The 16,061-nt window shown below is 40.7% G+C and overlaps 1 protein-coding gene across 11 annotated transcripts in view; it reads left to right on the top strand.

The window, feature by feature from the left end:
- LOC141950530 (multidrug resistance-associated protein 1) overlaps window positions 1–16,061 on the top strand; it is a 59,132-nt gene that overhangs the window by 31,917 nt on the left and 11,154 nt on the right. For 8 of the 11 annotated variants that reach the window (XM_074885473.1, XM_074885471.1, XM_074885469.1 and 5 more), the window contains 11 exons: window positions 644–790; window positions 1,165–1,252; window positions 2,690–2,759; window positions 3,659–3,785; window positions 4,958–5,134; window positions 6,155–6,322; window positions 6,699–6,876; window positions 11,482–11,526; window positions 13,410–13,494; window positions 14,214–14,352; window positions 15,283–15,490. In XM_074885473.1, the coding sequence (XP_074741574.1) occupies window positions 644–790; window positions 1,165–1,252; window positions 2,690–2,759; window positions 3,659–3,785; window positions 4,958–5,134; window positions 6,155–6,322; window positions 6,699–6,876; window positions 11,482–11,526; window positions 13,410–13,494; window positions 14,214–14,352; window positions 15,283–15,490 (1,432 nt within the window). Of the gene's footprint in view, window positions 1–643; window positions 791–1,164; window positions 1,253–2,689; window positions 2,760–3,658; window positions 3,786–3,990; window positions 4,040–4,957; window positions 5,135–6,154; window positions 6,323–6,698; window positions 6,877–11,481; window positions 11,527–13,409; window positions 13,495–14,213; window positions 14,353–15,282; window positions 15,491–16,061 lie in introns of those variants that run through there. The other 3 variants (XM_074885472.1, XM_074885478.1, XM_074885479.1) reach the window with 3 other exon arrangements.

Below are 16,061 nucleotides of genomic sequence, written 5' to 3'. Positions count from 1 at the left end.
GATATTTTTATACCTTATGATTGATGATAAAAATGGTTCAATGTCATTTTCTTGTTCAGCATAGATCTTAAGCTGAACTGTTGTGAACTGTTTAGGCACTATAAGGCTTCATCTGTGTAATGCCGTAGCATTTCAAGTTTCTTGGAAAACAATCTGCCCATGGGCTGTACTTGGAAATCTGTACAGTAGGCTGTACTTGGCAATCTAGGGTTGGGGTAGTCTCTACAAAATAAAAAATGGGTTAGCATTAGGGTGTTTCTGACTTCTCTGTCTATATATGTTATTGGTACCAGGGTACCACGGGGAGTGCCCTAAAACTGAGAGAGAGCAGCAAGAAAGACTGGTCGTTGCTCCCCTTCTGCAGTGTGACCACAAATAGCCTGGGACATTTGTGGTTTCACCCTTGCCATGTGAAGAAAGTGAGCACTTGACACCTCTCTAAGAGGAGTCATTGACTTCTTTTTACAATTGATTTAAATCAAATGTTTGTTTTACAAAAAGTGTTACAATGAACAAGGAAGTTACCAGAACATTAGTCTCTTTGATTTGTAGACCTTTGATTCCAGTTGTCAGACTGTGTGACTCCTAGGTTAGTGGCTTTAGAAAAAGTCATCCTAACTGTAGCCATTACACTTTGTTTCAGGTTGCCTTGTCCACGTTTGCTGTGTACGTCACAATAGACAAGAAGAATGTATTGGATGCTCAGAAGGCATTTGTTTCCCTAGCATTATTCAACATCCTCAGGTTTCCATTGAACATGCTTCCTATGGTTATCAGCAGCATAGTAGAAGTAAGACTCCAGTCATTAACAGGTGTTTCTGTGCAGAAGTAACCACTGGGCTGAAAGATTACATTCCTGTATTTAGAGAATGTTCACTGGTGAAATTCAGTCACCTCAAAAAGGGAGTTATGCATTTCCTGTGTGTTAAGTGCTGTGCAAGCAAAATTATCAATCCCACTTATGGTGGATGGGTGTTCCTGAAATCAATTATATTTCTTGTGATTCAGGAATTGCGAGTTTGATGACTATCCAAGAAACTGCAATGGATTTAAGGAGGGATTAGGAGTGCATAATAACAATGTAGTGTATATGTGGTGCAAATCAACAAGCTCTTAAATGTAATGAGCAAAGTATAAGATAGTTTTGCATCCTTTCCCATGCAGGCCAGTGTCTCCTTGAAGCGCCTTAGGGTGTTCCTGTCTCATGAAGAGTTAGATCCAGACAGCATAATCAGGGGTCCCATCACAGAGGGTGAGTTTCTTTTCCTGTTGAAAATCAGCATGTGCAAGTTTTGGGTGGCTTCACAGTGTTTCTTTCGCTTTCTGTAACAAATTTGATGCATTTTGGTGGATTTCACTGATAAATTTTAGCTAGAAAGCAGAGAAGGAAGTTTGTAAAATGAAAATTATATAAAGTTTCTACCACCTTCTCAGGTAATCTATCCTCTACCCAACTCCTGTGTCCAAACTACAGAATGGTTGCATCCAAACACAGACGGTCACTTCAAAAACTACTTGTTAGAATGTATTAAGTGTAGCCATTTGAAATTTGTGGGCAGTTAACAGAATCAATGCTGTGCCAAACCCCAACATTTTGGAGAACAATCATGTAACACTTCAGCACTCTTGAAGGAGAAAGGATAAATCTCAGTTCTGGCAAATGCCTCTACCTTCTGTTCTGTGCAAAGAGTGTTATTCCCAGCGTCACTCCCACTCTATCTAGTGTTGCTGGTCCGGTTATATAGAGCTGTGTAGGAGATACAGAAGCATGAAGACAGATTTACTGAAAAACTAATGCCCTTTTTCTTGCAAAAAAAACCTTGGCTTTAACTCCATCAATCATGTCTAAATGATTTTTCTTACTTCCTTTTTAGAAAGATAGTGAAATCCTCATCACTCCCTCTCATGGTGGTTAGCTGAGTTCTGTATCATTTTAGTCACTTGACTTTCCAATAAGCAGTCATCTACTGTATTTTTTTTTTCTCTCTATCTTCATTTTGGGAATCTCTGCCCCTTTCTCAGCTGATAACCATGCATGTGTAGGGTTTTGTGTGGCACTTTTGGGGGGTTTTTTGGGGTTTTTTTTGAGTCCATAATGGGTTGTACTTGCATACTAATGTAAATATTTACCTAGGCAAAGTATTTATTGCATAGTTGAATTAGGAGTGGTATATTTTGAGTTGTCACTAAAAATCTACAGATGCCAGTACCATGTGACATTTCACTGAACTGTATTTTTAGTCAAAGTTATTTTATTTGGTAGTTTGATTTATTTTGCCCTATCATTTTTCTAGTAACTTGGCTTCACACATAGAAGAGACAGTTTAGCTGATGCTTCCACTGAAGCACGAGTCAGATTGAGGCTGCTAGTTTCCTGAATTAACTTTGCAGTGCTGCAGTGCAGTTGCTGGATAAAGGAAGATGCAGCTGAGTAAGTCGGGATCTCTGTATAGTTGACATTCATGTACCTCCACTGAATAAGTGTAACCTGAGAACCTTTGCTGTCTTGATAAACTCAGTAAAAACAGAACACTAGCTTTTGGTAAGCATTGGGTGGTTGTTCTGCTGGAAAAGTAGCTTTATACCTCTTCCTGTGTGTGCTTAGATTGACTTCTGTGGCATAATCCAGAGCATACAATTTAGCTGCTTGTATTGGCACTTCTATAAATATGAATTTTCTATTTGTCAGCTGAAGGATGCATTGTTGTAAAGAATGCAACGTTTAGCTGGTCCAAAAATGATCCTCCTTCACTGAACAGGTAAGAATTAGTAGCCTTTGTTCTGTTCCATAATCTTGCTGCATGATAAATGATCTGTATTTGAGTTATAAAATCTATATGCAGAAGAGTTTGTTGCTTTAAAGGAACAGGAGGACAAATGAAATCCTGTTCTGTATCTTCTTTTTAAACTGTGGTTTCATGAACTAGAGGAATTTACAAAGTACGTTGTATGTATGGAATGCATAAAGGGGAGTAACAAGAGTTATAATGGGAGGAGAGAAAGCCTCAGAAACTTCAGGCTCTTGCTCTGCGCTGCAGATGGACTGAGCTCCATCTAGAGGATGCAGCCAGATCAGCCCCTCGTAGTTATCCCTAGTCCCTCATGTTTGCGCTATGTTCTCAGAGTCTTCCTTTTAAAATACCATTCTCACTGAACTGTAGCCATCCTTGATTCCCATGCTGGAGAAAACCCGTGAAGAGCCTTGAATATGGTATGACTAACAAAGTAACTGGGATGATGCAGCTACAAGCTGTCTTCCCTGTGCCCTGTCCCCTTCCTTAATCTTGGCTGCTCTTTCTTGGGCCTTACACTGGATATTCTTTGGGACAAGGATGTGGTTTGGGAAGTATCCATTGGTATTTATATGTGTTCACAGAACATTTGAGAGAGATGTTGGGACAGGTTGTGTCACAGTGCTTTTTTTTTTTTCTTTCTTCCCCTTTTGACTAATTGGATATTAAGATGCTATGTGCTAAGTATAGCTGGGTGCTTTCTGAATGAGAGGTTTGCATTTTTAAACAGTTAAAGTTTCAGTGCTATGTCAGCATTTGCTGTGAGTGTTCACATTGCATCTGGCTTTATATGGGCTGTTCAGCAGAATGTTTTAACTACTGGGATGTGCCAGCAAGCAAGCTGAATTATGTACACTTTATTTCAGCATTAATTTCACTGTTCCTGAAGGCTCCTTGGTAGCTGTTGTTGGTCAAGTTGGCTGTGGAAAGTCTTCACTGCTGTCTGCATTACTGGGGGAAATGGACAAAAAGGAAGGCTACGTGGTTGTCAAGGTGTGATGTGTCTGAAGAATTGTTCGGATATTTGTGGATATTGCCAGAGGGATTCTGGATTTCCAAATGGTGTGAAGAGGGGAAGAGACAGCCTTTCAAATTAATGTGTTTTTTAGCCTGATTTCCTGGCAAGCCATATATATGCCTTAGCCTTCGCTCTGTAATTAAGCCTCCACCCAACAACTCCTAAATTTGTTGGTTTCAGATTTAGCTGAATAGACACAATGATGGAGGTCTCAAAGAGAAGTATTCTGGTGAGTCTTGTTGGCAGCCAGGTATGAGATGGGGAGACCCTATTATACATACTCAGCCTGAGGAAGAGCAGTATTGGTTCGTACCTTCTTAGACATCAGACGGTTACAAGGAGAAAAGGTACACCTAGGTACACAAACACGGGAAAAGCTGCTGTTGTAGTTTGTACTTTCTTAGACATCAGAATTGCACAGACCTCACAGAGAAGAAATGACTTGTAAGTAAGTAAATAAGTAAAAATTCCTTGTTTTGGATTTTGCTGCTGCTATAATGTATGGAAAGAGAATTATTTTAAGAGCAAAACAAATATGTTGCATTTAAAAGAATGCACATTTGTTCATCTCCAGAATTCTGGGAAAATAAAGTAGATGATATCTGAATCACTGATTATTTGTGCAGAAAGAGAAGGCAGAACTAATCTTCAAAGCAAAATACTTTGCAGTAGCTCAGTCTCTTCCTTTGAAGTGACTTTTATATAAAAACTGCTTCCCCTACTTCCTGCAGAAATCTCTTGGCAGGGATGCATTTGTTAAACACTTGCATTCCAGATTAAATTGTTTGATGCAGAACATAATTTATAACTGTATGAAAGAACTAATGACTTTTGACATTCAGTAATTGTGCAAACATACTCTCTAAACAAATGTTCCCTCCAAGTTTACGTTAGACAATCATATTTTGTTTGAAGTCCTTAATTTTCCACCAACACACTTTGTTACATTCACTTGTAGAGAGGATTATAAAAATAACATTTTGGAGGAGATGGTAGTCCAAGAATTACTTTGTGCAGTTTTGAAATGACCATAGGCAATTTGTGAGGTGATTAGCACTGCCTGCCTCACAAAGCCCTGCTGTGCTTTGACTTTGTGTGCAGTCTTTTAGTCTAAAGTACTGAATAAGGAACTTTATTTTTCTTGCAGGGCTCAGTAGCCTACGTTCCTCAGCAAGCCTGGGTCCAAAATGCAACTCTGGAAGATAATGTTATCTTTGGAAGGGAGATGAATGAGAGCCGGTATAAGCGTGTGATTGAGGCTTGTGCGCTGCTGCCTGATATAGAGATTCTTCCTACAGGAGACAAAACAGAAATAGGAGAAAAGGTATTTAAATATCCACTCTACTGTAACAGTAGTATTGTAGTTAAGGCCGTATGACTTCTATTCTACTTTAAGATAAAGTTGTATTGAATTCAAAACATTCAGAGTAGAAATCTTCTAGAATAAGAGGCAAATGTGAACAGCATGTTTTCCTTGTCTTTAAGCCTCAAAGGGGAGGAAACCTGTCCTCAATTACAAATGCAAAAGCATCTTGCAATGACAGTTTTTAATTGTCTCTAAGTTGCCATGATCATAGTGCAGAAAAATGTATGGAAACAAGAGAAGAATCTTCTGAACACTTCAGCTTTATTTAAAACAAGCAAACCACACACCCCCTCCCCCAAGCCCCCAAAACCAAACCCCAAAACTGGCCCTTGGTTACAAAAGTATGTGTGGTGTGGGATTTAGAAACTTGCGTAGATGTTGTGGTGCTCTGCTATGGGAGCAGCACCGGGTGTCCCCTAACCACGTGGCTGGCAGGGTATGGTATGTAACCAGCTTGGTGTTCTACTAAGCTGATGTTCTCCAGAAGACAGGGATATGTAGGGATATGTGCTTTGCCTGCTGACTAGTTATAGGTGGGGTATAGCTGCCAACTGACAGCCCCAGATTCAGTAAAGGGTGCAGCTTTATCTTCCTTACTGGTCAGCAGGCCAACCAAATTTTAGAGTGTGAACAGAGTTTATTAAATCAGAGGCAGCACTGCAGAAATACAACCGAGAAGAAGAGTAGCCTCTGAATGTACAGAGTGAGGTAGGTCGGTCTGGGTTAATTGCTTTACAATTGCTTTTTTTTGAGTAGTGCCTCACTGAGAACTTAATAGATGTGCTTCCTTCCAAGAGGATTTTGACTGTGATTGCTTATGCTATTGTGGTAGTGAAATTACTCATCATGGAGATCTGTTCATACAATACTTAAATTTCTTTAATTTGCATAAACCACGTATGACATGTCTTCTACAAACTGTAGCGAGACATGTCTTTTCAGCTGTAAATAAAGGATCATATTTTCTTGTTTCCCCAGGGTGTGAATTTGTCTGGAGGACAGAAACAGCGAGTCAGTCTTGCTCGGGCGGTTTACTGTAATGCAGATGTCTATTTATTTGATGATCCTTTATCAGCTGTTGATGCTCATGTTGGGAAACATATTTTTGAGAAAGTTATTGGACCAAAAGGAATCCTGAAAAATAAAGTATGTCATAATAAGATACTTGTCTCTAGAGAATGATTTGTTTTTCTTTGCTGAGTTCAAATGATTGCAAGTTTGTCAAGTTGCATATTCAGACTTTTGTTTCAAACATCTAAAAAAATGAAGGGATCCTTCTGAGATTTTTAGAGGACTTCTGTAAAACACTGAGTTTCTGTATTGAAATGTGCTCTTGTTTCTGTAAATCAGAATTCTTTGATGAAAAAATCAAGACAAGGACAGTATTTTTTCTTAAAAATCCTGCATGCCTGTCCACAGTTATTACTGTATTATACACAGAATTCAAGCAACAAGAGCAGTAGTTCAACCATTGTATGTACTAATTTGAGATGTTGGAAAAACTTTTTTTTTTGTTATCTAGACACGGGTTTTGGTAACCCATGCAATCAACTATCTGCCTCAAATGGATACAATTCTGGTAATGTCTGACGGAGAAATTTCTGAGATGGGCTCCTACCAAGAGCTGCTGAAGCAAGATGGGGCTTTTGCTGAATTTCTTCGTACATATGCTAATGCTGAACAGAGCATGGAGAACAGTGGTAAGCTTACAAATAAAATCTCTTGAGATAAGCTTATGTGTGCCATGCTAAGGGAGTAATGTTAGTAGTGCAAGGAAAGTTAAAAGAAATTACTAGTTCTTGTGATATACCTATAGGTAGAGGTGCTTATTTCTTGAGGGCATTGAAGGTTGTGAGATTAAATGCACCTTCTTTCTTAAAATTTAGGAAAATGTGGAGCAGATCTGTGGTAAAATTCCTCTTAGAGCAAAATTCAGATGGTTGTGAGATCAAGTAAAGGCCAGCGGGGGTTTATACACCCTTCCTGTGCTTTATTAGGATGCATCATCTTTATGCTGTGAATTCCTCTGGGGTTGGGGAGGAGGAAGAAGCAGCTCCTTTTTCTAGGTGATGTCCCTGACTCCTCCTTCTGCTTTACAAAGCAGCTGTAGAACTGCACTGATAGAGAACTATAGATTTTTTTTATTTTTTTTTTTATTACCTGCAGGCTGTTGCACTATTGAATTTTAACAAGGGAACTTAACCTCTTGTCTCCAGCCTGTTTTCTTCAGCAGCTTGCCTGTGGTGGTTTCCTGACACGCTTCCATATGGTCATGCCAAAAAGTATGAGGAGTGCTTGCACTGTGCTTACTGGGTTTAAGTTGTTGGTGCATGCTTGAGGCCTGTTAGGTAGCAAATGGTGCTGGTGAGTGCTGCAGAGCAGGCTCTCCAGAACAAGGAAGGGATTAAGCCCACTTTTTTTCCCTTCATCTTCCTTTGGAAAACCCTTGATTCCCACCCATTCCCTAGAGTGAAAACAAGACATTTTGAGTCTACTCACATGCCTGTCTGTGGTACCATTTCTGTTTTGCCTTCTTTAGCTGTACTGATGAAGCTGTGAAGTGTTAAAGAGGTGTTGAATGGTTGCCTTTGGCAAGGCTCCTCATATTCATCTAAAAGTTCCTTGTGTGAGGACTGTGAGCCTTGTTCTCTGAAGCTGCCCTCTACTATTCAAGGACAGTCTGTGTTGCCAGCCTGGAGGCTGCGAACAGCAGAGTTTGTTTCCTGGATGTACAAGGTGGCATCTTCTCCTGGCTCCCTCTCATGCATCCAGCCATCCCTGATGGGGAGTTGGTCTGGGGGGTGATGTGTCGAGCTGAGGCTCAAGGTCAGGATGCCCTGCTGTAGGCTGCCTCTTCTCTTGGAAGGGTCTCTTGATATGTCTCAGTTGTCATTCTACAGACTGGGATGCTGGTTTGGGTGGACACTGTAGAGTGTTCTGTGAGTGGGGTTTCCCACTGTGAAAAGCACTGTGGGAAGAGATTTTATGGAAGCAGAATCAGGCTAACTTCTGTGTATTTTCTGTAGGTGCTTCTATAGCTACTTTGGGCACAGTCAGACTTGTTGCAGTCTTCTTCAGTGTGCAAGACTTCCGGAGACAAATTAACTTTCTCTGTGCTTCCCTAGGAAGTTAACAAGTTGACTTGTACAAAGATTTGCCTCCTTTAATAGACTTATTCTTTTAGCCTTTGTCTCTTCCCATTTCCAAGTGCATGGTAGGTTTTGAAGTCCTTTACCTTAAACTAAGTTACTTTACTTTTCTGTTTAAATACTGAATCTTCTTTTGGAAAGTGAGACAGTGTTTTATCTTTTGCCGTGCTTCTCTGCAGTTGTCTAATAAAAGGCACTTTTAACTTCAGTATGACCCTGGTGATTTGGAGAAGATTGTTCTATCATAGCGCTGGCCTATTTGCAGCAGACATTTCTGTTTTGGTCGAGTGATCTTCTGCCAATGGTAAAAGGTGAAAAATAGGGGCATTATTTGTCTGATTCACAGGGATAATATTAATATTTATCAGATGTGTAAAAGATCACTAAATATTATTAAAAATCACAGGTTCTTGGATAAACACAGAGTAATCTGTGATGGGAGTCAGCCTGAGCTAGCTGGAGAGGATGTGCATGCCCACTTTAAAAGGGAGGCTCCCTTATGTCTGAAGCCACATGTTGGCAGCCTGAAAACACTTAATCTGGAGCAAAACAGAAAACTGTGGATTGGTGCTTTCTGGCTGCAATACGTCCTGCTTCTGCAAGGGTAGTAAAGCCTCTCCTCCTACCCAGCCTCTGAGGTTTGGTTGTGAGTCTGCTCCTCATTGCTTCCCAGTCCTCTCCCATTGGGATTCCTGCTGTCTGTGTGCTGTACTGCTGCCTCTCCCATCCTCAGCTTCGTGGTGTTCTCTGTATGGGAAAACTACCCACTCAAGAAAGCTACCCCCATGTGAGTCTGCGGGATGGCTCAGAGGGGAGATGTGAGCTCCCCCTTCTCCAGCATCCTACTTGATGCAGAAGGCAGCAACAAAGGTGGCAGCAGAAGCTGCTTAGCCACAGGGAGCACAATGTGCAGTGCTGCTGCTTTCAGCTGTGGGTACATGAAATGGATGCCTTACTGTGTCTACTGTGTATTATCTTCTCCAAAGTAACTGGAACTACATGTAAAATAACCTATCAGGTTGTATAAAAAGCATCCAAATCCCTCTTGCTTTTAGCAGTCTTTCCATTCTCTGGCATGTAGTGTGGCTGATTTGCTGGTGCCAGTACTACTCCTGCCTGTACAGATTGCTCTGGAGTCACAGATCTGCCCTTGACTCCTGTAAACGTATTTCTTTTTTGGTGTTGTCCTGTGTCTCCCCCCGCCTGGACTTGTAGCTGTTGCTACAATACCTTTTGCTGTAGAGATAGCAAATAATTACTTCAGGATTACGTCCTTATATTTCCTTCACATATAAACTAATGCAGCAGATGTTAATTTTTGTTGTAACAAGTTGGGGTTTTGCTGTATTTTGCAGATGACTTCAGCATAAACTTTGGTTTGTCCTTGAAAATCCTGGAGCTATTTTTAGTGTTTGTGGGGAGTGAAATTGGCTCCACAGAAGTGCAACTGCACTGTAAGGTTGAAATGCTTTTTTAACTGTCTGGTTCATCTTTGGCCTTGACTGCAGTGCCTGAAAGATAGAGATGTACAGCACAATTAGTAATTCTAAATCTGCTTTACATTGTGTGGGCTGTGCTTCAGATGGCTGTTTCCCTAGTATTTGGATCTGTGACTTTGCAGTCAGATAAAAAGCTGAAAGACCTTTCAGTGGCTACTCAGCTCATTTTTATGAGAATTGTCAGCACAACAGACTTACTCAGTTTTGGTTTGGAGGGAAAGGGCAGTAAAAATACTCTGAGAGCTGGTAAGGGTCTGGACTGTAGGGTTTAGTTGAACAATCTACATATCTTGAAAGGAAGTGTCTTGATCTGTCACTTGTAGCTATTCAATTTGAATGTTTTTTCTTAAATTTTATGGACTTAATTCCCCAAATTCCAGCTGTTGTCCTGTTACAATATGGTACAGGAGTAAGTTGCAGGGCCTTGCTTGTCCTCTGTAGAAATTGGTTCCCAATTGCAGCAGCAAAAAAATAAAGTTAGATTTATTTTTAAAGTGCTGAATTTGAAAGGCAGATGGCTTCCTTGCTGAATAACTCTGTATTATACACTAGGTAGTAGTGTGTATTTCATAATAAAAATTAATTCTGCGTTATGGGCTGGGGTTTCATATCTACAGGGTAAAATGCTGTGCCTTCACAATCAACACTGTCTGCCCGTAAAGCCCAGAAGACCTGTATTTGGTGACTGCTTCTTTCTAACGTGAGGCTGCGTTAAGCTTCTTGGCAACGTTGGATGGTTAAGATAGCTTCTATGATGCCTGTAGGCTGGGTGCTTCTTTCCTTTCTGACTCCTTGGAAGGCAAAAGTTTCATATTGAGATGTGTTGGCTCTTTTTCAAATGTTGTTCTAGTGGACTGAGTGGTAATTCAGCAAATACCTGTCCGTGTCAGGAAATAATCTGATTTTCTCTTAAATTAATTTTACTTTTAGGAAAATTCAACTCTTCCCTTTTTCTCTCCTGAAGTAAAAGCTACTTGCAGCCTCTGCCCCAAATGGCAGAAGCAAATATTGGTTCAAGATGAGTGCTGTTAAAGTATCAAGATGCTTGGAAGAGTGAAGTATCTCACTATTTCTTAGTAATCTGTCTATGCACGATGATGACTGTGGACTACACAGTGCTACCACAGGTCATCTCCTCTCGCTGCAGTTGCATGACTAAAGTAAGGCAGAAGAGCAGAGCTGGGGGAGCAGAGACGTAGCCATGTGGACGAAAGTTGCCATTCTGAGAACACGATGCTTTGCATCTTTAATGTTAAGGTCTGGGAGTCTCTTAAGATTCTTGAATGAAGTCTCTTCCCCAACCCTGGGGAAAATATGTATGGTAGTTCTGTGTACATAGGGAGGTTCTTCTGTCATTGTCAATAGGAGGCCACTTTAAATTTTTTTATTATGTCTTCATTAGTGCTATCTTGAAGGAAACAAAGTTTCTTGGTCATTCACTTGTAGCCATCTGACTTGGATTTTTTTCTTTTTCCTCAAGGTTGTCTTTTTTTACTGTGTATGAGGCTTGGGATTAAAAAGAAGTCCATTTCAGCGAATTTGATCCTGTCTTGGGCATTTATGCTTTTGTGGTTTAGGTTGTGATACTTGGATGTGTTTGTAAAGATTGAAAATGGTTGAGTGTGTTCTGGAAAAAGTTAATTATATATACTTTTAGACTCAGATACTTCATTAGAAGGAGTGATTCAACCTCTGGAAACAGGTAATTGGTTTTTTGCCATGTGGCTTTATATTACTGCTTGTGTTGGAGTTATATGAGTAGCTGCAGTTCATTTACAAGAGACTGAGTCATTACTAGAAGAATTTTGTCTGCCCAATAGAAGGTGTCTGCTTGGTTTGCATGGTCCTTGTTTGTGTGACTGCAACAGTTGCTGTGTCGGCTTGTAAATAACTCATCAGCAGCAACTTTTAATCTGAAACACTTCCATGAGGAAGTTTTAAATAAACTTTAAAGATGCATGCTGGACTTCGGAGTGTTCTGAGTGTACCTAGAGAGGCATTGTTCAGGATTCAGCCCTGAAGGTCCTCTTTGCTCTCATATGTGTATTCAGCACTTGCGGCTGTTCCCTTCTATCATTTCTGGACACATTTTTCAAGAGTCTTCATTAGTGAGCTTATACTCTATGTGCACATGCCAGATTTGCTATGGCGATCTTGAGCATTTTTCCTTCTCAGGAGGTAGATGCGGTATAAGAAGGAAATCTTTGTAGCCTACAACACAAAATCAACTTTAAGAGCTGTTAGGGCAGGATGGTTTATTTGCAGTTTTGTTTGTGTGGGTTTAGAACTTCAGTGATGCTCTAAAGCACTACGATGCTGGAATGCTTGCTGGTTTTCGTATGGGAGCCTTTCAAAAGAAATGCTGTCAAGTGCTTAAAATAACCAGCAGTCCCATATTGGTTTGCTCTCTTTCGTATAAATATAAGAACTAAATCATTGAACTCTTCACTCTTCCACATTTTCTGCTTTTTTCTGTTTCTAGACCACACTGAAGAGTTTAGCTTTGGGTTTTTGGAGTAATGAACCAATGTTCAGTTTGCAGACACAGGAGGGAACAGCTTTATGTTCAAGCAGTCTACGCTTGATGTACTGATGAACTGTTTTATGCCTATGTCTTGTTTTAGTATAAAAACATGAAAACTTCAGACTCTAGATCTACCCAAATTTTCCCACATATCTTTTGAATAGATGCAGGTGGGCTTTTTTGTTTGCACAAACCTTTTAAAATGCAAAATTATTTTTTGATACTAATTCTGAATTAACTTTCATACTTGAGAATAGAGTTCCATCTAATTGACAGTTTTTTAGGAGTCAGTCATCTGGTTTGTATTAGGAAAATGATGGTACAACTTGAACCTAGATGTTTTACTCATGGCACTGTATTACACTGAATTAAATTACTCCAAGAAATATTTCAAGCTGACAGGTTTTGTGAAGCATTTTAGACAATTTTTTAGTGTTGGCTGAATCTTGTTACAAGTGGGATAACAAAACTTTTTTTTTTGAGTGACATTAGTAGAAAGATCTCTTGCTTAAATTAAAGTGATTCCTGAGGTTGCTTAAAAACACCAGTCGTTTGCATGTTGCTTCCTGCTTAATTTTGCAGGAAGGCTCAAAGTTAATAGCACATGCTTTCTCTTCTTACAGCTTCACTCCATCATTTACTAGAATGCCTTCTCATTACAGTATATAATGAAAATAATTTATAGCTAACTGTGTAAAAGATGTGGTTTGAAAAGGAGTGGTTGGATTGTAGGGTTTTTTTTCCCCCACAGAGTGAGTCATGGTGTCACTTGGTATTGCATGCTTTAACATTAAATATGTCCTTGTAATTATATTACATTATTATTACTGACCTACATTTGGTAGAAAAATAGAAAAATAAATGTTTACTGTCTTGGCAGCTAGTCCTGTTGCGGGTGAGACTGGTTGTTCACCTGTTGGTTATCTGTCAGTATATGCACTTACTTGTGTTCCCTGCTTTGTTTGCACATTAGGACTGCTCCTGGCATTTAGGATTAAAAAGGAACCTTGATAACTTTTTGCTTACCATTTTCATGTTTACTTTTTCACACCCATCCCCAGATACAAACAGTCCATCTGGAAAGGAAGGAAAGCCAATAGAAAATGGAGCCCTTGTGAATGAAGCCCCTGGAAAGTTGATGCATAGGTGTGTTTTTTCTCCTACCCCGCCCCCCCTCCCCCTTCTGCCCTGTTACTCAGTCGTGGACAAACAGTAATTTGGTGTTTGGCTCCCATGAAAGGGTGAGTATGTATTGGCTAGTCCAGCTTTCATATGCTTTCCCATGGCTTCTGTTTGACTGCTCTCAGGTGGGGTGAAGTGCTAAGTGGACCTTTAGTCTGACCTAGTACAGCTGCTATTATGCTTGAGAGAGCCCAAAGGCAATCCCTCTAATTACACCTTCCCCAAATCAATCTCACTGTGCCTTATTCTTGTGCTCTAGAGATACTGTATTTCTGGAAGCTAATCAGTGTCTGGGAGTGCAGTTGCCCATTTTGATGCCAGTGTGGGTACCCTTTTGCACTCTGGCAGCTGCACTGTATGATAGGGTTTGTAAATGCTGATGTTGATGATCACCAAGCATTTTTCTTTCTGGAGTTTGATTGCTCAACTAAGACTTCTTTGACTGGCTAGCCTGTTACTTGTATCTGACGATGGATACTTGAGAACTGATGCCATCAGGGAGGATTAGAAGCGCACTGTAAGGGGAGGAGAGAAGCAGTAGTAACCACTGGCCTGACTGGTTAGGAGATTGATTATCACCAGAGTAATGTAACCACTGACTTGGAGCTGTGGACTGTTGAAGTCTATTTATGAAATAAACACCTGGCCTGTATCAAGACTGAAAAATAAATGTCTTCAAACAGGCAACTCAGTAACTCTTCAACATACAGCAGAGACACTGGGAAGACACAGCACCAGAGCAGCACAGCAGAGCTGCAGAAGCCGCTTGCTGAAAAGAATTCCTGGAAGCTGACGGAGGCTGACACAGCGAAGACTGGGAGGGTAAGGTCTCCTGTTCCCACTTCCTGCACTCTTTTTCAATTTCAGAAAAATCCACAGGGTTCAGAAGAAAATACCTTCCAAAGGCCATCTAACTGGGGTGAGAGAGGTCTGAGTGGATTCTTGGACTTGCTGATTGTTGTGTAGTACTTCGTGGAAGTGTTGCTGTTCTCTCTGCTCCCAAAGCTGAGCCCCAGTTTTGCATGCAGAAAGAGTGCTGACACCTAAACTTCTGTTTTTAAGATGATGGGCCTGACCACATCAAAGTTTAAAAGAAGACTTGAAAACCTTGCAGCTATTTCTTGGAGAGAGGTTGTGACAAATTAGGTGACCTAATGAAATCTGCCCTTCAGCGTAAGGAGCTGGAATTGACTCAGATGAATTTAAGCCAAGTTTCCACTGTAGACACAAGCATCTAATCCCAGGATACCCAGGGCTTTCTGAGAAACCAGAGGGTGAGGTTCCTGGGAAAATGGCAGTTACACCTCCTAGCAGTGTTGCTTGAATCCTCTGGTTAAAGATAGATCATAGGATACAAGCTATGTGGAGCAAGGATTTCATTAAAGGCTATATAATCTTGTGGTAAAAAGAGTCAAAAGCTGGAACTCCTCAGTGAAGTTTCTGGCTCAGCCACTGATGCTCTGTGTTATTTCAGGCAGTGCTCTCCCTACCCTTCCCTTTCCATAGAAGACAGGGGAAAGATGGTGTGTGACTGCCCTGGAGGGATATCTGGTTTGGCACATCTCCATAGAACACTTTGCAGCTTGTGTTCCCAAGCAGTGTCTCTCTAGAGTGCAACTGTTGTGTTTTTATGGCCTGATGCAGGGATATTGACTTTAAATAGGGGTTGAAGAAGGGGGAATTGCTGGTTTTGAAACTTTTATCTGCAAAATGAATATTTTTTTCCCCCCCCCCCCCTTCTTCTCTCTTTAGGTAAAGGCAACAGTGTACTGGGAGTACATGAAAGCAATTGGACTCTTTATCTCTTTCTTGAGCATTTTCCTCTTTATGTGTAATCATATAGCCTCCCTGTCTTCCAACTACTGGCTAAGTTTATGGACAGATGATCCTGTTATCAATGGGACACAGCAGTACACAAATGTCAGACTGGGAGTATATGGAGCACTGGGAATTTCTCAAGGTTTGCTTGGTCTTACCTATTTTAAGATTAGCTGCTTCAGAATGTTTCTAATGCTCTTGGTGACCTTGTATCCCCAGAACTGCAGCAGCAGTTTCCTAAGGATTTGAGTGTGGGGTGGCTTTTTTTTTCCTTTGTAGAAAGATGAAAAACTTGAGTGAATTAAAAAAAAAGGCAAGCAAACCAACCTATACAATTATTTAGTTAGTGAATAAGGTTTTCTTTTGTTTGTACAAAACAAGAATGAAAGTGGTTTGTGGGGGCTGGTGAGCCAGCAGTTGGTGACAAAATGTCTGACCCAGGAAATGGCTCCTTGGCCTGTAAATGAACCGAGCTGTGCTAGCCTGGTTTGCAGGGACTGTTTGTCACAGGAGGCCATGGCTACGCTGCCTCCCTTGCAGCCACAGCCTGGCTGAGCTCTGTAGGCTGGTGTTTCCTCTGGCTGTTTGAGGGTCCAACCAAGGCACCACAGGGAGGCCAGCTCAGCGCCTTTTTATGTGTCCTCTGTGGTCAGAGTTTGTTTCCCATGAAACCTGACACCCCAAGTACCCCACTTCAGAATTGCCATAAAAAT

The sequence above is a fragment of the Strix uralensis genome, chromosome 16, assembly GCF_047716275.1.
Source record: "Strix uralensis isolate ZFMK-TIS-50842 chromosome 16, bStrUra1, whole genome shotgun sequence".
Classification (NCBI taxonomy): domain Eukaryota; kingdom Metazoa; phylum Chordata; class Aves; order Strigiformes; family Strigidae; genus Strix; species Strix uralensis.
This window is presented reverse-complemented; position numbering and strand designations above follow the sequence as displayed.